The 26,853-nt window shown below is 47.3% G+C and overlaps 1 protein-coding gene across 4 annotated transcripts in view; it reads right to left on the reverse strand.

Annotated features, from left to right (window-relative positions):
• The window catches only part of IFFO1 (intermediate filament family orphan 1), a 264,382-nt gene that overhangs the window by 135,206 nt on the left and 102,323 nt on the right, over positions 1-26,853 (reverse strand). For 3 of the 4 annotated variants that reach the window (XM_069650677.1, XM_069650678.1, XM_069650680.1), the window contains exons 2-3: positions 15,744-15,804; positions 9,528-9,623 (exon numbers count right to left, since the gene is read on the reverse strand). In XM_069650677.1, the coding sequence (XP_069506778.1) occupies positions 9,528-9,623; positions 15,744-15,804 (157 nt within the window). The remainder of the gene's footprint in view (positions 1-9,527; positions 9,624-15,743; positions 15,805-26,853) is intronic. The other variant, XM_069650681.1, reaches the window with a different exon arrangement.

Raw genomic sequence — 26,853 nt, forward strand, 5'->3', positions numbered from 1 at the left:
CTAAGTCCCAATCCCGCAGCTAGCCAATCCTCATCAAACCTAAATTTAACCCAGCAACTAATGTGCATTCTCCAGTTACACCTAACTTTAGCCCCAAATCCCAAACCCCAACACAAAGTACTAGCCAATAAACTAAACACCCTTCCCCTAACCCTCGTCCTAACCATAACATAACCCTAATTCTAACACTAACGCCCAACCCTAAACCTTGCAAGTAGCACACACCCTCCTCTCACACTTAACCCCATCAAACCTAAAATGAGCAAACATCCCCACAATATACGTAACCGTAACCTATCCCTTAAGCTAACTTTGTAACATCACACTTAACTGGAATCCAACTGAAAATCCCAAAACTAACCCTAAGCCACAACCCAACATCCAGCACATCCTCACATCACCGCTACTCGTGGCCTAGCCCAACAACTAGCGCATCCTCACCTCACACCGAGTCCTGGACTAATCCAACAACCAAAGCATTCTTATATCACACCTAAATCTACAGTTTGTGGACTTCATTACATCACATTAATCCCTGTAACTCAACCCAACATAAATCCTAAAACTAACCTACAGTACTAACCGAACTACTACTACTGCATGTTCTCCTATCACGCCTAACCCAAATCCAAACTCAACATAACCATAGCCATTTAACGCTAACACTAAACCTGCCGATCATGCCGTCAGCCAGAAACTCTGCACCTGAGTAGTAAGATTTCCAACGACCACTCAGCTTCAACTACTTGTCGACATCATCATCAAGGCACATTCAAGGATTAGATATTAATACCCCCGCTATCTGCCACCCGTAAACTATGCTTCTGCAAGCGGCACATACCCCATACGTTACCTGCACAAGCAGGTCCAACGGCGTAACATTCTAAACTCTGATCAACCGTTGTAACCCCCACTTGTACGCTACTTACCCTGTCTATCCCTATGCAGAGCCTAATCTGCCTGAAATGCACGAAACATACAGAAATGTATGAAATGTACCGCATGTTCTATATTCGATGCTGCCGGCGGCTATAATCCGCCTGAAACCCTGATACTAGTATTATATTCATAACTGACAAGGACAGCACTGTGTCACACCCCCTGCCTTATGTACCCTATTTTTTTTTATTTGATGTACCATGTGTGCCAGATTTTAAATTACTGTGGCTTGCTGTATAACATATAACGTGATACTGACACTGTAATACCCTACTAGACCTATCTAAACTTTCTGGGTATGTACCTTATCACTTACGCAGCACTTTACCTATTCCTGCTAACAATCCCTGCTACTGACGGAAACTGAATTGGTCTTCCTGCCTAGTGATCCTAATGTGAACCTACCTACGACTGTTAGCACACAGTGGCCCTCATTACGACCCTGGCGGATTTTTTCCGCCATCGGCGGACTTTTCCGCCATGGCGCAAAGTCCCTTTACGCCATGGCGGATGGCGGACTTACCGCCCCATTCCGAGGTCGGCGGGGCGGTAAGTCCCCATTGACCCATTTACCCTTCCCCATTCCCATTTCGGCCCCATAGGGCTCAATGGGAGTGGGGAAGGTGTTAATTACGCCACCGTACACTACGGTGGCGTAATTAACACCGAGGTCCCATAGCGCCATGGATTTTTACGCCCGCAAAAAGCGGGCGGAAAAGTGACCATGGCGCTCTGGGAACTCGTAGTTGGCGGTAAGGGGTTGGCGCAGCTAACGCTGGCGTAAACCCCTTACCGCCAGGGTCGTAATGAGGGCCACTGTCTTGGAACTGTATTATTTTGCTCTCGCCCACCCAACTAGCACATTTGGGCTATTGCTATTGCTTCAATTGGACTGGCATATCCAGCAATCATATCTAGCCTACCTGTTAGTTTACATTGCCTTGATTTGAACTAACGTACCTAGCTAACATTTATTGCCTGCTGATTTAGAACTGACCTACCTAGCCAGTATATACTATCTGCGGTTCCTAAACTGACTTACTTAGCCAGGATGTATTGCCTGTTGATTGCACTGATTTAGAACTGTCCTACCTAGCCAGTCTATACTATCTGTGGATCCTGAAATGATTGACTTAGCCAGCATATATTGCCTGTTGATTGCGCTGATTTAGAACTGAACTACCTAGCCAGTATATACTATCTGTGGATCCTGAACTGATTTACTTAGCCAGCATATATTGCCTGTTGACTGCGCTGATTTAGAACTGACCTACCTAGCCAGTATATACTATCTGTGGATCCTGAACTGATTTACTTAGCCAGCATATATTGCCTGTTGATTGCGTTGATTTAGAACTGACCTACCTAGCCAGTATATACTATCTGTGATTCCTAAACTGACTTACTTAGCCAGAATATATTGCCTGTTGATTGCACTGATTTAGAACGGACCTACCTGGCCAGTATATACTATCTGTGGATCCTGAACTGACTTACTTAGCCAGCATATATTGCCTGTTGTTCGTGTCCTGTACTAAGCCTTCTCTTGCCCACATACACTGCCTTGATTTGAACTGACCTATCCACCGAGCATATACTGCCAGATGATCTAACTTTAACTAGCCTCCTCTGGTAGCAGGCAAGGCCATTAACCTAAATTGACCCAGCTAACTTAGCCAGACCACACTACCCAGGAACTGAACGAAACCTCCCAACCTATGCTAGTATAGCCGCCTAGCACCCCTCGACACTCGCTAGTCAGCTACTGGCTATATTTGCCCCTGCCACTCAATTCACACCATAAACCACAACTGTGCCCCTATAAAGTTTCAACGAACAATCATACAATTGACACTTACTTGCGCCTTTATAATAATGGCCTACTCCACCCTCATACCATGCAGCAAAGAAACCTAAGACTCCGAGCAAGACTGCCCCGGATATACGAACCAAAGACCAATAGAACTACCGCCTTAGACTCGCACCCCAGGCATCAGGCCCAAGTTACAGGCCTTAAGCTATCCATTCCTCTCGCAGTAACCTTGCCAAAATATCTTCCCAGAAAGAATTGCCCTAAACAAAGAACTTCCTCTACCCAAGGGCAGAACAAAACTACAACTATCACAGGAGCTATTATTAATGCCAGATCCCTCAAGGCGCATTCCACAGAAATTGCAGACATACTCACCTTGGACGACTTAGACATCCTAGCGATTACGGAATCCTGGCTTCATGACGCAACTGGCCCAGCCGTTATGTTAGCCATACCAGAGAACTATCAAATTCTTAGAGCTGACAGGCCCAATGACAGAGGCAGAGGCCTTGCTATTATTGCCAAAACCGAAACTAGCTCTAAGGTTGACCACACCCCCGATATTAAATCCTGCGAGTTACTCTCAGCCAAACTCCCTATCTCAGATAATAGTACCCTATCCATATTCTTAATATACAGACCTCCTGGTCCAATTGGCACCTTTGAAGAAGACCTTTCTAGTCTCCTTACTAACAACATCAAGGATACCTCACAGCTCCTATTGTTAGGAGATTTTAACCTAGGATTTAAGGACCCAAAGGATAAACATGCCCTCTCCATTGAAACCTTATTGACTGATCATGGCCTAACCCAAAAAGTCCTTGCCCCTACGCACACAAAAGGGCGAATATTAGACTGGGTAGCCAATCTGAATTGTGACATTACTATCACTAAAATACTACCTCAACCATGGACTGACCACCACCTGATTACCTTCCAAACAACCATAGAGACCCAAAAACTGAAAAACATCGAACTAGTACTACCGCTCCCTACAAGAAGTAAAAAAGACATCACTGCCGATAAATTACTTCCACTCCCCCTACCCACCCTCTCTTCTACTACCAATAATACCGACCCAACCTCCCTATCCATTTAACACCTTCCAAATCTAGCTTCGCATGAGCATTTAACAGTAACCACCAAACCAAATCATCTAACCCCAATGTAACCTCAGACCTAAGTATCCAACCCCAACTCTGATCCCGACTCAAACTCTGAGACCTTATCATCTAACCCTAACCAAATGAACCTTATCCCCAGTCCAAAAACTAAGCATCTGACCTGAACCACTATCCCCACACAAATCGTCTAACCCTCACTTAAGCCACCACTAACCCCTACCATAATCATCTAACCCTAATCCTAACACTTTTCCCAACTCCACCACTGAACCCTAGGCATTCGAATCTACATGTGAGCCCAACCCAAACTCCCAAACCTGATCATATAAACCTAACACACTAGCAATCCATACAATACCAGCTGCCAACACTATGCATCCAACCATAATCCATGATGCCAAGCCAAACTCATAATGCCAGTCATCTAACTCTAAACAAAGACCTAACCCAACACCAACTTTAATCCCAAAATTAATCAAACCATAATCCAAAACCATGTCCCAACCCTAATTCCCTACACTAACTATCCAAGCCTAACCTTGATCCTACCTCAAACTCCTATTCCTACTCATTTAACCATAGCATTAACCTTAACTCCCAACTCACAACACTAATCATCTAACCCTAACCCCAATCCAAAACCAAATTTCCAACCCCAAGCATGCAACTCTTGCACGGATTCCAGTCCAAACTGCCAACCCCAAGCATCTAACCACATCTAACCATAAGCATAGCCAAAGGCCAACACTATCAACCATCCATCTAGCCCAAACTCCAACTTTCACTCCTATTCCACCAACTCCATCTCTAATCAACTCACTCTAACACTAACAATTTCACAGGAACCCTAACCCCAACACAACACTAGCTCTAAAACTCAGGTGCATCATATCACAACTAACACCTAACCCTACATTGCAGCCCCACCCATAACCCATAATTCTGACACTTCTGCACAAACTCTGACCCTAAGCATAGCCCATCCCAAAACCCTAACTCCAATCTCTACCCATCCCTAACCTTATTTTTATGCATTTACATAATTGTTAGACATACCAAAACCCCATAACCAGGACACTTACATTCTTCTCACATTGCCCTAAACCTTAACCCAAGCACATACAACAGCACTGCCCAACGTAAACCATACCCGAAGCCTACACCTAGGACACAACCACAGTATACTTAAGTGCAACCCTTACCCACAGCCCTTACTATTCAACCCTAATACTAACATGCTGTATCAATGCAGTCCATCCAATGTAAACCAACCCAACCCAACCTCACACAAAACTGTTAAACTAGGACACACACTCTGGTCACAATTACGTGTAACTAAAACTCTGAACCCTTACCATTTAACCCTAATTCTAACAAACGAATCATCCCATCCCTGCTATTCAACCCCAATTATTAGGAAGTATCCAACCACAACTATTGAATTCTAACCCTGCCCAAAACACTAAATTTAGAACACATGCCACCATCATACTTGACCCCAAACCCAAACCCTATGATTTAACACAACTCTATCAAGCGAACCTTCCACCCCAAAACCTAACACGACATTGTAAACCTGGGACGTGCCTTTTACTTACACACTTAATCCTGACCTAAACTCCTATCGTAAACTCCAACAACAACTGTGAATGATTGATTGTTACCTTAACTACCTAACACCAACCCCATTACCCTATTCCTTAGCATGACCCTTACCAGAACCCCAGCCATAAATATAAGCTTATCCATTTTACCCTAACCAGAACTCTGACGCTACACCCATCTCCACCCTCAAAACCCTAACCCGCCTCGATCGCTACCCTCACCCCAAGCATATATATATATATATATATTGCAGAACATACATCATTAGCACAACTAGGACACGTCCGTCAGTCGCGCTTAACCCTAGACTTCAAGACACACCCTAGCCCTGTCCGTCACTCATAGGCCTAAATGCGGGACACAATCCTTCCAATGGCAACCAACCCCAACCATCAATCTGTACCCGAACCCTAACATATAAACATAACCCAAACCAAGTAAGCATCCAAACGTAACCATCCACCTCGAATGATTTCACTGCCCCAAACTCTAAAACCAGGACACATCTTCCCTTTGCACCCAATCCTAAACTAAACACCAGCCTTAGAATTCCATAATATGACCCTAACCTTTACCCCCATCTAACCCCATCCCTCTTATCCCGATGGCCACCAAGACCAAAACCATAACTATAACCCCAAGACAGATCGTTAGCCCAACACTGAACCCCAAACCCAATGTGCAACTAGCACACATCCTTCTTTCACCTCTAAACCTAGCCCCCGCTTCACCGCCAAAACCCAACCCTAAATAATATCCTAATCCGGTAACCCTCATCCCCTAACTCAACCCTCAAATCCATCCTGTAACCCGAACACTGACCCAAGCCCAAACATCCTAAGACTACCCAGACCCTAAAGTTAATGATCACCCCAAATATGTACTGAAACCCAACCTCTAATGATAAATGACATCTCAACATACTTACCCTGCGAAAATCACATTGGCTAACCCCACTCTAAGCAAGGTGTGGCCACTCGTTTACTAGCAGGGCTCTGCTGGGCGGGAGCACACAGTAGGGACCTAATGGGAGTGCTTACATTGAGTCCTCTCTCGGGAGAAATATCACAGACATTGCTTTGCAGGGGAAGGTCACACGAACAAGTCACTGCTTAGGGAAGCTCACATTGGCCAGCACTGATTGAGGAAGCCCACGCAGCTGAAGGAAACTCACGCTAACAGCACTGCAAGGAGCTAGACAGCTGACACTGCAATGCAAGGGCATGCTCAACCGGACAAGCACTGCCACAGGAAGACCACGGTACGGGCACTGCTTAAAATATCGGACACTCACATAGAGGATTCTCCCAGTGGCGGGGCACTGCTGGCATTAGCTCACACTGACAGGCCCGGAGGAGGGAAAAACAGACTGGAGATACTAGTGCAGGAATGTCACACCGTGAGGGAACTGCTGGAGGAAGCTCACGCTAGCGAAACACAGCTGGGGGCGTTTGGTACCATAAGAGCGCTGACAGATGCAACTCCCACTAGCAGGCTGGGCTAGAGGAAGCTTACAGTGGAGGGGAGCTACTAGAGGCAGCCGTCACTGACAGGGAACTAGTAGATGCAACTCCCACCAGCAGGCTAGGCTGGAGGAAGCTCACAGTGGAGGGGAGCTACTAGAGGCAGCCGTCACTGACAGGGAACTAGTAGATGCAACTCCCACCAGCAGGCTAGGCTGGAGGAAGCTCACAGTGGAGGGGAGCTACTAGAGGCAGCCGTCACTGACAGGGAACTAGTAGATGCAACTCCCACCAGCAGGCTAGGCTGGAGGAAGCTCACAGTGGCAGGGAACTACTAGAAGCAGCACACACTGACAGGGAACTAGTAGATGCAACTTCCACAAGCAGGCTGGGCTGGAGAAAGCTTACAGTGGAGGGGAACTACTAGAGTAAGCACACACTGACAGGGAACTACTAGATGCAACTCCCACTAGCAGGCTGGGCTGGAGGAAGCTGACAGTGGCGGGGAACTACTAGTGGCAGTACACACTGACAGGGAACTAGTAGATGCAACTCCCACTAGCATGCTGGGCTGGAGGAAGCTTACAGTGGAGGGGAACTACTAGGGTAAGCACACATTGACAGGGAACTACTAGATGCAACTCCCACTAGCAGGCTGGGCTGGAGGAAGCTGACAGTGGCGGGGAACTACTAGAGGCAGCACTCACTGACAGGGAACTACTAGATGCAACTCCCATTAGCAGGTTTAGCTGGAGGAAGCTCAATTTGAAACGGAAATAGTCGAGGCATCGCACACTGAAAGGGAACTAACAGATCAAGCTCACACCAAAGGAACACTGCTGGGGGTAGTTAACACTGAGTACACTCGACGAGGAAGCTCACATTGTGGGCACTAATTGCTGCGGTTCCCACTGGTGGAGGAAACGCTCACACCAGGGGTGCTGATGGAAGTAGATCACAATGGCAAGCACTTCTGGTGGGACCTGTACAGAGAGGGCACTAGTGCAGGAGTATCACACTTACAGGGCATGGGGGGGTCACATGGCAGCACTACTTGATGGAGGTCACACTGAGGACCTTTCTGAAGAGTGGTGGCCATATCACACACTGACACGCACTGCCAGAGGAAGCTTACACTGACATGGCACTGCTGAAGAAAGCTGGTAGAGCCAGAGCACTGTTGCAGAAAGCTTAATTCAGACAGTACTGCTGGGGGCGGACCTAAGAATGGCATAGCAGATTTGGGAGGAATCACACACTGAAATGGTGCTGCTGGGGGCAGCTGAGGGCACTGCTGGAGGAAGCTTTCATTGAGGGCACTGCTGGAGGAAGCTTGCATTGAGGGCACTGCTGGAGGAAGCTTGCATTGAGGGCACTGCTGGGTGGAGGAGGATTACACTGAGGGCACTACTGGAGGAGGCTTGCATTGATGGCACTGCTGGAGGGAGTTACACTGAGGACATTGCTGGAGGGGGGTTACACTGAGGGCATTGCTGGAGGGGGTTACACTGAAGTCACTGCTGGAGGGGAGGGGTTACACTGAAGGCATTGCTGGAGGGGATTACACCGAGGGCACTGCTGGGGGTTTACACTGAGGGAATTGCTGGAGGAGGTTACACTGATAGCACTGCTGGATGAGGCTTGCATTGAGGGCACTGCTGGAGGGGCGTTACACTGAGGGCACTGCTGGAGGGGGCTTGCATTGAGGGCACTGCTGGAGGGGCCGAGGGGGTTACACTGAGGGCACTGCTTGGGGGGTTACACTGAGGGCACTGCTGGATGAGGCTTGCATTGAGGGCACTGCTGGAGGAGCGTTACACTGAGGGCACTGCTGGAGGGGGCTTGCATTGAGGGCACTGCTGGAGGGGCCGAGGGGGTTACACTGAGGGCACTGCTTGGGGGGTTACACTGAGGGCACTGCTGGAGGAGGCTTGCATTGAGGGCACTGCTGGAGGGGCGTTACACTGAGGGCACTGCTTGGGGGGTTACACTGAGGGCACTGCTGGAGGAGGCTTGCATTGAGGGCACTGCTGGAGGGGCGTTACACTGAGGTCACTGATGGCGGGGGGTTCCACTGAGGGCAATGCTGGAGGGGATTACACCGAGGGCACTGCTGGGGGGTTACACTGAGGGAATTGCTGGAGGGGGTTACACTGAAAGCACTGCTGGATGAGGCTTGCATTGAGGGCACTGCTGGAGGGGCGTTACACTGAGGGCACTGCTGGAGGGGGCTTGCATTGAGGGCACTGCTGGAGGGGCCGAGGGGGTTACACTGAGGGCACTGCTTGGGGGGTTACACTGAGGGCACTGCTGGAGGAGGCTTGCATTGAGGGCACTGCTGGAGGGGCGTTACACTGAGGGCACTGCTGGGGGGGTTACACTGAGGGCACTGCTGGAGGGGGCTTGCATTGAGGGCACTGCTAAAGGAGGATTACACTGAGGTCACTGATGGCTGGGGGTTACACTGAGGGCAATGCTGGAGGAGGCTTGCACTGGGGGCACAATCGGAGGAAGCTCACAATGAGGGCAATGCGAGGATGGGGGAAATGAGTACGTGGGAGAAAGAGAGGAGTTTCTACTCACATTGCTCATTAACCCTTTGAAAACCACGAGCTCGGCCTTCAGTTGGCCCACTTTGGCTGCCAGTTCCTCCTGGCAGGCGTCAGCCTCCTGGGCCTCCTGAACACGAGAAGGGAGAAGAGAACAGAGAGCATAGTGTGTGAGCTCTGCGAGGCCAGTCTGCAAGCAGTGAGCTGTGAGGATAGCGCGAGCGGCAGTGAGCTGTGAGGCTGGCGCGAGCGGCAGTGAGCTGTGAGGATAGCGCGAGCGGCAGTGAGGATAGCACAAGCGGCAGTGAGCTGTGAGGATAGCACAAGCGGCAGTGAGCTGTGAGGCTGGCGCGAGCGGCAGTGAGCTGTGAGGATAACGTGAGCTGTGAGGCTGGCGCGAGCAGCAGTGTGCTGTGAGGATAACACGAGCGGCAGTGAGCTGTGGATAACGTGAGCTGTGAGGCTGGCGCGAGCTGTGAGGGTAGCGCGAGCTGCGGGGCTGGCGCGAGCTGCGAGAACAGGGTGCTAGCAGTGGGGCCCAAGCAATGCGCGAGCTGTGCAGTTAGGGTGGGTGCGCGTTCTCTAAAGCACAGACGTGTGAGCTGGGTGATGGCAGTGGGTGTGCTCTGTGAGCATCGTTCGCAGATTGCGTGCAGTCTACTGGCAGGAAACTGTGGGGAAAATGTGAGCTGTAAGACTAGTGCCCTGGCAGTGAGCTGTGACAGAGTTTACGCAGATTTTCACGCCTGGTGTGTGAGCTGCGAGCACGGTGTGTTGTCCGGGATAGTGGGTACACTCTGAGCAAAGAATGTGACTTCACGGGAGTAGTATATACCCGTGAGCACATTATATTGTGAGTGAGCAAAGGGAGTGCTCGCTGCGAACACCATGCAGTCAGTGAGGCGTGGGGTCGCATGTAACTTGCTGTGAGCATAGTGCATTGTCAGGTAGCCATGGAGATAGCAAGGACCGGAAAGCCTGTACGCAATGAGTGCAGTGGCCTGTTGGTGAACATTGAGGACAGTGTCTAAGCTGTGAGCACAGTGGGGTCAGCGAGGCTAGCGTGAAAGGCTCGAAGTGACCTACAGGGCAGAGTGAACATCGCTGGCATGGAACTGTGTACATAGTAAGTCTTGATATGCTAGTAACAGGCATTGTGTGTGTGGATGGTGTGTACACCATGCCTGCGGAGAGATGCGGGGAATGTGTGTAAACTGTGAGTACATGTGCTACCTAAGGGCTGCATTTATAGTATGTAACCCTAGTATGTGAGCACAGTGTGCTAGCAGTGGGTTGTGAGGCTAGGTGAGCACAGTAAACCTGCAGCAGGCTGTGAGGATACTTTGTGCGCTGTTAGCACAGTTTGCCTGCAGTGGCTTGTGTGCGGGTAAGGTTTGCACTTTGCGCACACTGTGAAGCATTGCTCTGTGTAAATAGTGTGTGTGCGCTGTGCATACAGCAAGATAGAAGTGGATGGTGAGGGCACTAGGCACAACAGACTTGCAGTGGGCAGTGTAGAGACCATGCTTGAGGTGGGCACATTATGCCAGAAGGCATGTATGAACTGAGCAAAGTAAACTAGTAGTAGGATATGATATGGCATTCGTAACGCGCTTGTACACAAGTGTTTCAAGGGTATTGTGTGCACTATAGGCACAGTATGTCAGCAGTGGGATGTGAGGGTATTGTGTGGACTATAGGCACAGTATGCCAGCAGTGGGATGTGAGGGTATTGTGTGCACTATAGGCACAGTATGCCAGCAGTGGGACGTGATGGTATTGTGTGCACTATAGGCACAGTATGTCAGCAGTGGGACGTGACGGTATTGTGTGCACTATAGGCACTGTATGCCAGCAGTGGGACGTGAGGGTATTGTGTGCACTATAGGCATAGTATGCCAGCAGCGGGCTGTGAGGGTATTGTGTGCACTATAGGCACAGTATGCCATCAGTGGGAAGTGAGGGTATTGTGTGCACTATAGGCACAGTATGCCATCAGTGGGACGTGAGGGTATTGTGTGCACTATAGGCACAGTATGCCAGCAGTGGGCTGTGAGGGTATTGTGTGCACTACAGGCACAGTATGCCATCAGTGGGACGTGAGGGTATTGTGTGCACTACAGGCACAGTATGCCAGCAGTGGGACGTGAGGGTATTGTGTGCACTACGGGCACAGTATGCCAGCAGTGGGAAGGGATGGTATTGTGTGCACTATAGGCACTGTATGCCAGCAGTGGGACGTGAGGGTATTGTGTGCACTATAGGCACAGTATGCCAGCAGCGGGCTGTGAGGGTATTGTGTGCACTATAGGCACAGTATGCCATCAGTGGGAAGTGAGGGTATTGTGTGCACTATAGGCACAGTATGCCATCAGTGGGACGTGAGGGTATTGTGTGCACTATAGGCACAGTATGCCAGCAGTGGGCTGTGAGGGTATTGTGTGCACTACAGGCACAGTATGCCATCAGTGGGACGTGAGGGTATTGTGTGCACTACAGGCACAGTATGCCAGCAGTGGGATGTGAGGGTATTGTGTGCACTATGGGCACAGTATGCCAGCAGTGGGAAGTGATGGTATTGTGTGCACTATAGGCACAGTATGTGAGCAGTGGGATTTGAGGGTATTGTGTGCACTATGGGCACAGTATGCCAGCAGTTGGACGTGACGGTATTGTATGCACTATAGGCACTGTATGCCAGCAGTGGGACGTGAGGGTATTGTGTCCACTATAGGCACAGTATGCCAGCAGTGGGCTGTGAGGGTATTGTGTGCACTATAGGTGCAGTATGCCATCAGTGGGAAGTGAGGGTATTGTGTGCACTATAGGCACAGTATGCCAGCAGTGGGACGTGAGGGTATTGTGTGCACTATAGGCACAGTATGCCAGCAGTGGGCTGTGAGGGTATTGTGTGCACTACAGGCACAGTATGCCATCAGTGGGATGTGAGGGTATTGTGTGCACTACAGGCACAGTATGCCATCAGTGGGATGTGAGGGTATTGTGTGCACTACAGGCACAGTATGCCAGCAGTGGGCTGTGAGGGTATTGTGTGCACTACAGGCACAGTATGCCAGCAGTGGGATGTGAGGGTATTGTGTGCAATACAGGCACAGTATGCCATCAGTGGGATGTGAGGGTATTGTGTGCACTATAGGCACAGTATGCCAGCAGTGGGCTGTGACCAGCAGTGGGCTGTGAGGGTATTGTGTGCATTACAGGCACAGTATGCTGGCAGTGGGATGTGAGGGTATTCTGTGCACTACAGGCACAGTATGCCTTTAGTGGGATGTGAGGGTATTGTGTGCACTACAGGCACAGTATGCCAGCAGTGGGATGTGAGGGTAATGTGTGCACTATATGCACAGTATGCCATCAGTGGCAGGTGAGGGTATTGTGTGCACTATATGCACAGTATGTCACCAGTGTGATGTTAGGGTATTGTGTGCACTACGGACACAGTATGGCATCAGTGGGATGTGAGGGTATTGTGTGCACTATAGGCACAGTATGCCAGCAGTGGGATGTGAGGGTATTGTGTGCACTATAGGCACAGTATGCCAGCAGTGGGATGTGAGGGTATTGTGTGCACTACAGGCACAGTATGTCAGCAGTGGTAAGTCAAATAGTGTACACGTTGTGACCATATTAGGCTAGCTGTTGTCTGTGGGGCCACTGTGCACAAATAGCATGCAAACTGCCCAATATGCATGCTGTGGGCAGTATGAGTGAGCTCTATGACTAGTTTGGAAGTTGTACGCATGGATTATGCTAGTACTAGGCTTGGAGAATTGTAGGTACGGCTACTGTGTAAAACATGAGCAGAGTGTGCTGTACGTGATTTGTGGGGAATGTGTGTAAGCCATGAGTACAGTGTGCCCTCAGAAGGAAGCATTTTTAGTGTGTAAGCCTAGAGCACCGTATACCTGTACTGTGCTGGGGATGGATATTGTGTGCAAAGCACTTTGAGCACAATAGGAAGCAATTATTTGTGGGGATAACGTATGTGCTGTTAACAAAGTATATGATACATGGATTGAGAGGACACTGTGAGCAGAGTAGGCCAGCTTCGGACGGTGTAGATAGTGTGTGGTGTGAGCACATTATGCTAGCAGTGGTCTGTGTGGATAGTGTGTGTGCTATGCGCAAAGTAAACCAGCAGTAGCTTTGTGGGTAGTGCGTGCACCATAGAAACATTATGCCAGTGGTGGGATGTGGGGCTGTGGTTTAGCTGTGGTATTTGGAGTCAGTGTGCAAGACAAGCCTGTTAGCTGTGAGCACAGTATGCTAGCACTGGGTTTTGAGGCTAGCCTGTAAAATGTGAGCACAGTATGTTTGCTGTAGACTGTGTGGATAGTGTGTAAACTGTGAGCACAGTATGTTAGTAATTGGTTTTGAGAATACCCTGTGTAAAATGTGAGCACAGTATGCTAGCACTGGGTTTTGAGAATACCCTGTAAAATGTGAGCACAGTATGCTATCATTAGGTTTTGAGAATACCCTGTAAAATGTAAGCACAGTATGCTAGCATTGGGTTTTGAGAATACCCTGTAAAATGTAAGCACAGTATGCTAGCATTGGGTTTTGAGAATACCCTGTAAGATGTGAGCACAGTATGCTAGCATTGGGCTTTGATAACCTGTAAAATGTGAGCACAGTATGCTACCACTGGGTTTTGAGAATACCCTGTAAAATGTGAGCACAGTATGCTATCATTAGGTTTTGAGAATACCCTTTAAAATGTGAGCACAGTATACAAGCACTGGGTTTTGAAGATACCCTATGCAATGTGTGCACAGCATGCTTGCTGTAGGCTATGGATAGTATGTAAACTGTGAGCGTAGTATGCAAGCACCGGGCTTTGAGAATACCCTGTAAAAAGCAAGCACAGTATGCTAGCACTGGGTTTCGAGAATGCACTGGAAAATGTGAGCACAGTGTACTGGCACTGGCCTTTGAGGATACCCTATAAAATGTAGGCACATAATGCTTGCTGTAGGCTATGTGGATAGTGGGTAAGCTGTGAGCACACTATGCTAGCACTGGGCTTTGAAGATACCCTGTAAAAAGCAAGGGCATTATGCTATCACTGGGCTTTGAGAATACCCTGTAAAATGTGAGCACAGTATGCTAGCACAGGCTTTGGAGGATACCCTATAAAATGTGAGCACAGTATACAAGCACTGGGTTTTGAAGATACCCTATGCAATGTGTGCATAGCATGCTTGCTGTAGGCTATGGATAGTATGTAAACTGTGAGCGTAGTATGCAAGCACCGGGCTTTGAGAATACCCTGTAAAAAGCAAGCACAGTATGCTAGCACTGGGTTTCGAGAATGCACTGGAAAATGTGATCACAGTGTACTGGCACTGGCCTTTGAGGATACCCTATAAAATGTAGGCACATAATGCTTGCTGTAGGCTATGTGGATAGTGGGTAAGCTGTGAGCACAGTATGCTAGCACAGGCTTTGGAGGATACCCTATAAAATGTAGGCACATAATGCTTGCTGTAGGCTATGTGGATAGTGGGTAAGCTGTGAGCACAGTATGCTAGCACAGGCTTTGGAGGATACCCTATAAAATGTAGGCACATAATGCTTGCTGTAGGCTATGTGGATAGTGGGTAAGCTGTGAGCACAGTATGCTAGCACAGGCTTTGGAGGATACCCTATAAAATGTGAGCACCGCATGCTTGCTGTAGGCTATGTGGATAGTGGGTAAGCTGTGAGCACAGTATGCTAGCACAGGCTTTGGAGGATACCCTATAAAATGTAGGCACATAATGCTTGCTGTAGGCTATGTGGATAGTGGGTAAGCTGTGAGCACAGTATGCTAGCACAGGCTTTGGAGGATACCCTATAAAATGTAGGCACATAATGCTTGCTGTAGGCTTTGTGGATAGTGGGTAAGCTGTGAGCACAGTATGCTAGCACAGGCTTTGGAGGATACCCTATAAAATGTAGGCACATAATGCTTGCTGTAGGCTATGTGGATAGTGGGTAAGCTGTGAGCACAGTATGCTAGCACAGGCTTTGGAGGATACCCTATAAAATGTAGGCACATAATGCTTGCTGTAGGCTATGTGGATAGTGGGTAAGCTGTGAGCACAGTATGCTAGCACAGGCTTTGGAGGATACCCTATAAAATGTGAGCACCGCATGCTTGCTGTAGGCTATGTGGGTAGCGTTTAAGCGGTAAGCACAGTCTGCTGGGGGTGTGGAGCATTTTAGGTTTTCTGTCTTGCCTCACCTCATGGAGTTCGTTCACCTTGTCCTGCAGTTGGACTCTCACGGTGTATTCCTCCTCCCACCTGCAAGGAAAGAGACACAAGATGTCAGAATGAACCACTCTCCCTCGGCTTTCAGGGGCTCGATTTACGCCCCACGGCCTCTTCCTGTGTCCTCCTAGTGTAGTCTTTGGCAGAAACGGACACAAACTCAAAAGTGTAGGTATCACTGGAAATCACCACTAAACATACCTTCTCTCTGCCCCAGTGATTTTATCACTATTGTAAGGTTTTTGCAGGCGATAGGTTTTCCATTAGCCGTAATCTGATTTACTGTTTTCGCTTAATTTTACTTTATGGTGCAAAGCCTTTAAATTACAATCACAAATACAGGACAATGTGAACAAATATATAAAAAGCTATACACTGATCAAAAACAATCTAAGCAGTATACACAGCTAAGCAATAAAAAGCCAGCAGAAAATGCAACCAATAAATACATATAAATAGAAAAAATGATAAAAACATACAGTGTTAAAAACATGGGAAGTGTCAATTCATCAAAACTCTGCCGGACACAAAAACTCTTGCAGTGTCAGTTTATAATTCTAAAGTGCAGCATGATATGATATGATAGGTTATTTATAACGCGCTTAACACCCAGAGGTTCCTATGCACGGACACGGGGATCGAACCTGTGTTGCTCCGTTCAGTCTTGACCCAAGGTGAGCACGTTTCCCCTGAGCTATCCTCTCGTGCATGTTTTAGTCGGTAAGAGGTCAAATATCCAATCGAAATGTTTATTTAAAAAAACCCTTTGGGCTCATCCAAGTTAAATAAGTTTCAAAGCCCCATGCCTTCTTAATTAACAGGTAACGTTATACGTCTTGGCCTCTGCCACCTTCTGACAGCACACAAGACATTATCCACCATTAAAGAATGATTTGAAAAAATTAATATTTTTACAGGAAAATGCAAGTTTCATCCCAAAGATTAGCACAGCCTAAATCAAGTAACAATGGGCCTCATTCCGAGTAGGGCGGTAAGGGATACCGGGCATCGGTAAGGAGACCGTTGCCGGTAATCCCTTACCGCCCTACTATGAGGTCCCTTAGCGGGTCCCTTCCTTAACCCCTGGCCTTACCAGATGTTAAGGACGGGACCCGTTAAGGGACCTGGGTGCAAATAACGGGTTTGCCATACGCCGGCCCATTATTTGCGCCCTCCCCATTCCTATTGAGCCCTATGGGGGCTCGAATGGGAATGGGGACTTACCGGTCCCTCCAAGGTCGGAATGGACCGGTAAGTCCCCATTGAACCAAACCAGAGTCAGAACCAGTATGGGAGGCAGCCATGGCGCAAATAGCGCCATGACTACCACCATACTCGGAATGAGGGCCAATGACTTGACAGGTGTAGCCAGTTCCACTTGAGACCCTCTCCTGATCATTTATCAGGCACCAAAGTATCTCCCTGAGCCGCTTTAATTCCTCATCAAGATTCAAACAAAACCAGAAATGCAACAGTCTAAAAAATCCATCACGCTTTTGGGATGAAGACCTAATTTCAAGCAGACTGATCGGGATGGAGCCCTTTGTGGAAGTGCCAGTAAGTTTATCAGCAATGTCCTCTCTGCTAACTCTGGTTTCCGTATTAAGGTGTGGCCCCGGACCTCCGCACCATGTGTCGCTGCACTAGAGACTGCAGCCCTACAAACAGCAAGAGCAGGAGAAACAGCACTGCCACCTATTGTGTGCACAAGTGACATTGTGGCCTCTATCCTCTGTCTTAGAACATAATCGTTGTGACCAACAATCGTTATTGCCAATCTAGATGCCTAAGTGCATTGCCACCATTTGTGTGATGTTTGCCTGACTTAGAGTGCAGCTACGACTATGACAAATTTGGTCTAACTGGTCACAAAACCACTTCGGACTGAAACACCAGACTTCCCTTAATACCCCTGCTTTTAGAATACACCAACAACCTATGACAAATTCAGTCTCGCTGGGTACATATCGAGACTCCTGCACTAGCACCCTGTTGGGACTTCCCCCAGTGCCCAACCACATGCCTAGCCTTTTTGGTTGGTCATTGGAGCATAGCCAGCCATCGTAAGTCCTAATCTTGGTCAAATGCACACATGCATCATAGGCCTCCTCTTAGTACTTTCCCATACCTGGGCTTCAGTTCCTGCGGGCGTTCCTATGACAAAGCGCTTTGCGGCCATACAAATGGGAAAAGGCACTATATAAATGACTACTACAATACAATACAATATATGTTTTCAGCTGCATCGATGAGTGAAATAGGGTACCAACTTGCATGCATTAAGCGGTCCTCCTTCTTAAAAATGTGAATGATTTCAACTAACTGCCAGGCACGATGAAACCGTACCTCCTCCATTAATAATACTTTTAAAATGTATAAAGAATGGCACCCATATCTGAGGTTCTTTTTGTAAATAAATCTACTGGTATCAAGTCCAACCCCAGTGCCTTGCCAGATTTCTGTGATTTAAATGCATTAAGCATGTCACTCGTATTGAAAACCAGAGATGGTCACTAATACTCTGCGCTGGATTCTCTAAGGGAGTGCCTGAAAACCTCAATGTCACGGATGTCATTACATCCACATTGGTTGAATGTTTTAGCCATTGGTGTGCCTTAATATGAGAAGCAGCATCCAAGTCTGTCTCTAAAACTCTGACAGAGGCGACCGTAGTTGTTATGTAGGGGCTACAGTCTCTGGATTTCTACTAGGGCAGAAGTTTATCAAAAAAGCAGATTCTTGCAAAAGAGGTATGATTATGTGTGAGACTCGGTGTGAGACTCATACAAAACCAAAAAAGGGGGGTTTGGGTTCAGCAGTGGATAGTATCAGATACCACAGCACAATGTACCATACTAACGAGCTGTAGATTGAGCTGCAATGAAAGGTAGTAATAATAATTACTTTCTACTAACACCGTAAACCTGCTAATGTCTAACACATGAACAATATTAGAGGCAACTCAATCCATAGCTCATTAGTGCAAATCATTGGTGCAAACTGGGTTTCTTCAAGAGGCTGCAAGCACAGGCTCTGCGATGTTGCTTGGAAAATGCAAGAAATAAAGCTGATTTTGCGACAGAGACGTGAGCTGAGGAATGTGCAGTAAACTAGCTCCATTGTTAAAACTTCTAGCGCAGGAAGCCGAAAAGGAAAGTTGTTAAAGCTAGGCCATCTGCTCGCTGAGTGGAATTCTGTGTAAATGTGACAGGAGCCAAACATGTGGTGGCACCCTGGAACTTTCCAAAAGGTTTGGCTTTCCAGGGAAGGTGTCTGATGGGAATGATAATGATAAGTTATTTATATAGCGCCTTTATCCAAAGTGCTTTACAGAGCACATATTTAAATACAATATCATCCAACCAAAATTGGTACTCATTTATCGACTTCAGAAGGATGAAAGGCTGAGTTGGGCTTGCCAGGATTCGAACCTGCAACCTGCAGATAACGCTCAGATCGCAGCAGCGAGCACTCAACCCACTGAGCACTGAGAGAGGAAGGAACATTGTATGTCTTCGGCCGGGAAGGCTGTAAGGCAATTGCTAGGCATGGCCTTGACATAGCAGAGCCATATTGTGTTGTGCTAAGAGAACTTTCAACTTTGTTTATTTTGCTCTTCCCCTGCCTGAAGTGCATTGCGAGGGAAGTGGCAGTGATTGTGCTGTGTGCACACTGAATTTCTCTGTTTTGTTTTACTGGCACTGGGTCCCAGAATTAAATAAATAGAAACTGAATGTACCTATCTGGTTGGTTATCTAGACATAAAACTGTTCACTTTAGCAACGTGGTTATCTGAGAATTTATTAATTTGGAGAGAGAGAACCAACAGTGAAGTGGAAAAAGAAATCCCTGGTGAGATTTTTGCAAAAGGGAGCTTTTTGCAAACATATCTCCTTCGTCTCTTCCAGGCTGGAGACCGGAAACAAGAGGTCGATTGTCTTACCCGTTTGTGTGCCAAGATTTGGTTCACATTGCATAAACTGGAAAAAAACGGATGTAATTGCTGGGCTGCAGTGTGATTTGGCCACAAAGCCCGAGAAAGTGTTACTTGTTGAAGATGAATTGAAACACAGACAGATCGATGCACAGCTACAAGCCACACTTGGTGATGTCAGTGCACAGTTGAATCAGAGAGAGAAACAGTTTTCAGAGAGTGAAGAGGAATGAATGCACTTAAAAACCATTCTAGAGAGTGTCCGGGATGATAGGGGCATAGCAATTGTGGAAATTCAAACACCAAGGAAGGCTGCCAGTGAAAAGGACAAGGAATTGCAAGCATTATAAGATGACATTTTTAGACTTATGGATGAAAATGACAGGAGAGTACAAACAGCTGATCATTACAAAACGCAGGCCAAGGAAATGCTGGGAGAAGTCGTTAGTTTGAGAAGAGAGCATTCTGCCTTTAAGAGTGAAACCCAGGACATACAGGTCCAGGGCAGGGTGGAAAGAAGGGTATTCAGTCAAAAGGGGAGTACTTTCACTGAGACTGGATACAGTCACAATTTGGGTGATGGGCTAGCTGTTATTCAGCCAGCAAGAACTGGCTGCTCCACAATGCTGGAGGCTCAATCTGCCATCCCTACACAAAGCAGTACACCGAGCAGTACACTGCATAGTACACTGACGGTAATGAAGTCTATCAAGGCTTTAATCAAACCGTTCAAAAAAGGGACAGATCGTTGCATTGAGGACCACCTCGAAGTTGTGACTGAAATGTTTCAAATGCTTGGAATTCGAAGGGCACAGTATAGCAGATATTTCCATCGTACACTTGATTCTGCATTTGCCAGTGTTATTCGTGGCCTAAATGAGCAGCAGATTTCGTCTTGGGAGGATTTTGGGAAAGAGATTAGATGACAATTCTTGCCATATCATTACATTCAATAGTCTAAAACGGCTGCTTACAGTTTATCAGCACAGCCAAATAAGCCCCCTTGCCAATTCTTACAAAATTAAAAAAGGGCATTTTCACGCTTTAATGTGACCTATGACCCCCACTCAGTAGAATTCAAGAATGCATCCTTTTATGGGCTCCAGATGTCTCTCATTTGGTTTGCGAATTTAGAGAGAAGTCATTAAACTGCATCACTGAACAAGCCTCTTAGATTTATGAAATAATCTTCCATGCAAAGTATAATTTGAATAATTTGGGTATTTATAACTCGCTTAATACCAAAGAGGTTTCTAAGCACGGACCCAGGATTCAAACCTGTGTCGCTCTGCTTCAAAGTCGCGCGCGTTGCCACTAAGCTATACAACCCATGCAGAAAGAGACTAAGGGTAACGAAACTAAGCAAAAACCAAAAGAATCTACATTAGCAATTCTAGAGGTGAGATCTGAAAAGATGCCAACAGCTCAAACTCAAATAAAAAATTACAAACCACACAATCAGAGGGGCAGGGCCACACAAAGCAAAATGCCCCCTTTCGCAAAAATCTCACCAGGAGTTTCCTTTTCTACTTCACTGTTGATTCTATCCCACCAAAATAATAAAGTCTCAGATGGCCAGTTTGCTAAAGCAAATAATTTTGTCTCCAGATTACTAGACAGATCAGTAAACTCAGCTTCTATTTCTGACATGCTGGGACCCAATGGCAGTAAAACAATGCAGAGAAACTCAGTGTGCACCCAACCACAATCACCACCCCTTCCCACACAACGCACTTCATTATATATTTTTTTATTTTGAATATTTATAACATATTCAGGACGGATTTAACCGTATAAAGGCGCAATTGGACCAAAACACTTATAGCCCAGAAGTAGAGGGGGATGAAAAAGCCAAGTAAACTGCCTTTTTACTATTTAAACTAGAGGGTTTTAAGGGCCTTACGAAACTGAGCGAGTGTCTGACAGCCCCTAATCTCCAGAGGTATGCTATTCCAGAGTCTGGGACCAAAGACAGCAAATATTCTGTCTCCTCTGGAAACACATACCAAGCAAGGAATACTCAGCAGCAGCTGACCCCCTGAACGGAGCCTCCCAAGGGGATTGTGACAGCAGATTTGAGTGCTTAGGTACTCCGGCGCCAAGCCATTTACACATTTAAAAATCAAACATGCCACCTTGAATGTTTGTCCTCCACTGCCAGCCAGTGCAGTGCTCTACAAAGAGGGCACACATGAGCTGATCTGCCAAGCCTGTCAACCAGACTGACCGCCGTATTTTGGGCCTTCTGGAGCTTACATTGTTGTTTGGCAGGGATGCCCATCAGAAGAATATTACAATAGTTCATGTGGGTATTTGTCATGGCCCCCACCACTGCTGCGTGATCCTCCTCGGGGATGAATGGTAAAACCCAATGGAGCATCCGCAAAGAGTAATAGACTGAACCTTAGCCCCAACCTGTGCGACGCTGCCAAGGTTTCCCTGCCACCGGCAGCCTAAATTCTTAATTTTAGTGGCAAATTGAAGCTCCTCACCGAGGATACATGGGGCAAAAGATTCTCTTGCAGCCAGAAGCAGCTGCCTAGGCACGAACAGGATAGGCTTGGTGTTGGCTGCATTCAACTAAAGCTGATTTTTTGCCATCCACTTGTTTATGTCTTCCAGACAATGATTAACCTTAACTAGTACCCGGTGAGGGTCAATCAGAATGTAACAAGCATTCTGATTGGCCCTCACCAGGGCATTACCTGTCCGGGAATCCATTGCACGCACGTACGTGCCTGCTTTGGTTCCCGCCGCGGGGCGTGGTAGCCCCTTAGCCAATGAGGAGGCTCGAAAAGGGGCAATCCCCGCTCCAAGCCTCCCCAAGGCTGGAGGCTGCCTTCGTCCCCCGCAGGGACTCAAGGGGTTAACAGCACCGGTAAGGATAACGGTGCCGTTAACCCCTTACTGCCGCATTCCGAGGTCCCTTAGCGGGTCCCACTAAGGCTGGCTGGTTTTACCAGCCGCCCTTAGCGGGAGCCGCTAAGGGACCAGGGAGCTAATAACGTACCCGCTATTTACGGGCCCGTTATTAGCTCTTTCCCCATTCCCATTGAGCCCTATGGGGGCTCGAATGGGAATGTGGGAATGGTTTTCAGAATGGGGACTGACCGGGTCCTCCAAGGTTGGAATGACCCAGTAAGTACCCATTCCGAGAACCCGGACCTGGTATGCGGTAAGGGGGTAGCCATGGTGCTAATAGCACCATGGCTACCTCCATCCTCGTAATGAGGCCCAATGTCTTTTCACAATATTCACGACAGGTCGAATATACAAATTAAACATTAACATTTATTAGCTCACTGGGAACCGTGCCCTGGGCCAACGATTTGTTGACAAAGATGGTCATAAAAGGAGCGATGTTCTGGACTAGGAGTCTGACAGTACAGGCAGAGAGTCATTAGTGGGCTTGAGATTCAAAATGAGTGACTGAATGAAATCCTCTGTAACTGGTTGAAAATCAAACCTCACACAGCTTTCATTGCTTTCAGCAGCTAATACGCCTGGCTGGGGACACAATCCCAAATCATCTGTCAAAACGGGGCACGACGGACCCTCCTGAGCATTTGCCACAATACTCTCCTATATTGCTTCTATTTTTTCGTTAAAAAATACATTGAAAATGTTGGCCTGTACTAACGAGGGTTCAAGAGACAAAGCAATAATAAGAACCAGTGGTCCATCCTTCCCCGTCCCTTTCCCTCTTGAAAAATTGAACAAAGTGATCGGACCAACGAATGGGGACCATCCCCTTCAACACTGCACAACTGCCCCAGGCCAGCAATCTGTCCAGACAGTGACCTCTAACATGCAAAGGGGCAGTCGTCAGTAATGAGAGCCCATGGTTCCCCATCTATACACACAAATCTTTAGAATCTGGATGTTTGGGATTATCCGTCCAGATGTTCCAATCTCCCAAGCACAAGAGTTCCTTGTGCTTGGGAGACAACAGTAGCCAAGAAGTTGTGAAGAGACAGTAGTCTCCTTCAAGCAGGAGAAGAACCAATTAAGCAAAGTTGAAAGTTCACCTAGCGCAACACAATAAGGATATGCAAAGGCCACACCCAGCAATTGCCTTATAGCCTATGCACAATACATTTCTGATGAGTGATAATCAATTTGTATTGTGCGTACAAAGCTCTAATAAGGCTGGTATTTGAAAGATTACCTTTTTTCAATTCGATTCGACATAGGCGCCTTTGGCTGCCCTCATTTAGTATCAAACCATTTGTTGTTTTATCTTTTGTAACAAGCTTTGCTGTGATGTTCAGAATTCCTTATCAAGACTGATGGTCATGTTGGTTGACCTAAATCCTCATAAGTCACCTCAACAACCACATCACCCGAAGGTAGGTCAAGAGTGAAATAGCTCTCCATGAATGGAGAAAGTCTATGCATACCGTGTCACTAAAACCTGAGACGGATATAGGAGAAGTATCCTCTGAGTGCACTTCTAGCAAAACTGGATGGTCTTCACTCTCTGGTCTAGGCAAAACCACATTTACTATTGTATTTCCTCTGTGGTGGTGGGTTAACCTCGAATAGTGGGAGTTATTTGATTACTAGCGTTCTTTGTCTGCTTAGGACAGAGGATTGCAACCTGCGCTCTCCAGATATTTTGGACTACAAATCCCATGATCCTTCTCCACTTACTCTCTGCAGAGCCAAATGTTGCAGGGCCCCTGGCTTAGGATAACTTTCAAACAGTAGTTATGGGATTATTATTGTTTCTCGCCTGCAGGATCGCTGTTATCGGTCTACTGTTGTCATTCACATGCAGGGGGCTAACTCTGATAATGGCTGCAAATAAATGAACGATACTCACATGGTAGAGGTAGCCCTAAAACTAGCAGTGAGTGGAATCTGATCACCCACCTTGCTGCCCCCACTCACCTAACTCCTACTTGTCGTGCCTTGAAACACTTGTGTATAGGCGCGTTATAAATGCCATATCATATCATACTGTGTGCTTCCTGCTCCTGCTTTCTCCAACTCACCATCAGCCCACCAACCTCTTCTACCCACCGCAGACCAAGATCTGGAGACCCAGGCGTGGAAATCCTCCGTAATACCTATTCGAACAAGCCTCAGAGACGCAACACCACTGCGCTGGTGACGGGTCCATTACATCACAATATTACCACTGTTGCTCGCCTACAAAGGTTAACTTAAACATTGTGTGCATTCTGATTACTACTTCAGTTCACGCTAAAGAGGAATATTTAATATTGTAGATAATCTGTTCCCTAATTTAATGCAGCAGATAGGTTTAATAATGTTGGTAGTGCAATTCGCTGGCAGATGTACACCCTAGTTTTGGTGACCTATCGCCTCCCTTGATGTTGAACTCTTTCCTCATCTCGCGGTCTTCCTCCCTCTCCTCCGCACCCCATCTTTTCATCACCTGTCCTATTTCTAGCTTGACTTGCCTCCACGTCACTCTCCTCCCTGCCTATCCACAGCACCTTACTGTATCCTCTCCCAGCGCCTCTGTGTCACTTGCCCCCTCCCGCCTTTTCTATCTGCAATGCAGTGTTCACTGCCAGTAATAATAACACGCTCTATCCATGATTTCTGGCTGCGTTCCTAGGGCACGCCTTGCCTGGGGATCGGTGTGGGTGGGAGGGAGGGGGCGCTGCAACTGCGGCCAGAAAATCCAAGCAGCCACCCCCTCCTCCACTCACAGGTGAATGCCGGAAACCCACGCCCCTCTCCCCGCCAACCGTCGGCCAGCTTAAAAAGATGGCATGGAATGAAAACCAATGCAACATTGTCCCACTGATTCCCACATCTCTTAAATACTGACGAAAAATAGTAATTACATACACGTTTCCTCAGATACAGCTGTACCACCGAACTCCTTGAACTTTTACAAAAAAAACTCTCCTGGCAATGGACACTTTCCTCTGAAAACGACATAACGTCAAGTAAAAGAGTCGTGCTTTTAATGTGTTCCTCTGGCTTGCCTACCTACAGAGGTGGACACATGCACCGTTTATATGCAAGCAGACACCGCACCACCACGCTCCAGTTAATGCCCCCATTGCACGAGGCTAGCCACGGCTGTCCATGCATGTGAGATTTATTGCGTCAGAAGTAACGGCTATTGGCGATTTTGGCGTGAAAAGCCCGAATGAGCAATTCCGCGTGCCTAGGCAACACATCGGCGCGGCCTGCTGCAGAAGCACAGCAGAGCGCGGGTGGGGTCCTGACAGAAGCGAGGTCCTGCCACCTGCCGCTACCGTGACAGCTGGAGGCCAGGCAGGCGCCGTCTCGTCTGCACGTGGGGCTGCCCGGCTACAGAGGTCGCGTAACCCCCTCCCTTGAACATAAACCAGATAGGGGAAGCTTTCCTCTAATACAAAAATACTTCCTGGCGTCCAGAAGTCCTTCCGGGGTATGTGGCCTTTGTGCATTCAAAGAAACATTCTCCGTCTCTCTCGTCTCCTAGTGTGGGCGACTCGGGGAGACCGCATGCCAGGCTGTCCCCCTCCACTCCCTCCCCTGTGGCCATCCACGCACAACATAGTTACACAGACAGAAAGTTGGACAAATAAACCAAATATATAAAGAGAGACAAAGCTATAGTGTAGATGCCAGAAATACAGAACAACATGGATAAGTGTGCTCTGACAAGGGGACCAGTAACAGTTAAAAGATAAGTATAAAGTTTTAATAGTAAATACAAGGGTAAAAACAACCAATTAAATATTGTGGTCCACAGTACAAAACTTAAGATACACGATAAAAGACGAACTAGAACAGGGGTTACGTGACAAGCTGGGTAGCTAGTTAAAAACACTGTATCAACATGAACACAAATGGGTACATATAAGGCAAATAGTGTAGTACCCTACTTCAATTAGGATCGATGTGTCAAAAATGTGTAACTCTGGTTATCATACAGAGTGATATCTCAACATGTTTCTGTTCCTTAAGGTAAGTATGGAACATTCATCAGGAGGTACAGTTGTGACAACGTAACAAAGTTACAATTGGAGGGCAACAATTAACAGTGAAAATTTCATAGCATCTGTGAAGTAAAAAAACAAAAAGGCAGAGAGTCAGCTCATAAATAGCAAATTACTTTAGAAAGTTTCAAAATTCATGAACAGTGGCATCACAAAAAGAGGTGACAAGTACCTCAA

The sequence above is a fragment of the Ambystoma mexicanum genome, chromosome 3p, assembly GCF_040938575.1.
Source record: "Ambystoma mexicanum isolate Mex_15411 chromosome 3p, UKY_AmexF1_1, whole genome shotgun sequence".
Classification (NCBI taxonomy): domain Eukaryota; kingdom Metazoa; phylum Chordata; class Amphibia; order Caudata; family Ambystomatidae; genus Ambystoma; species Ambystoma mexicanum.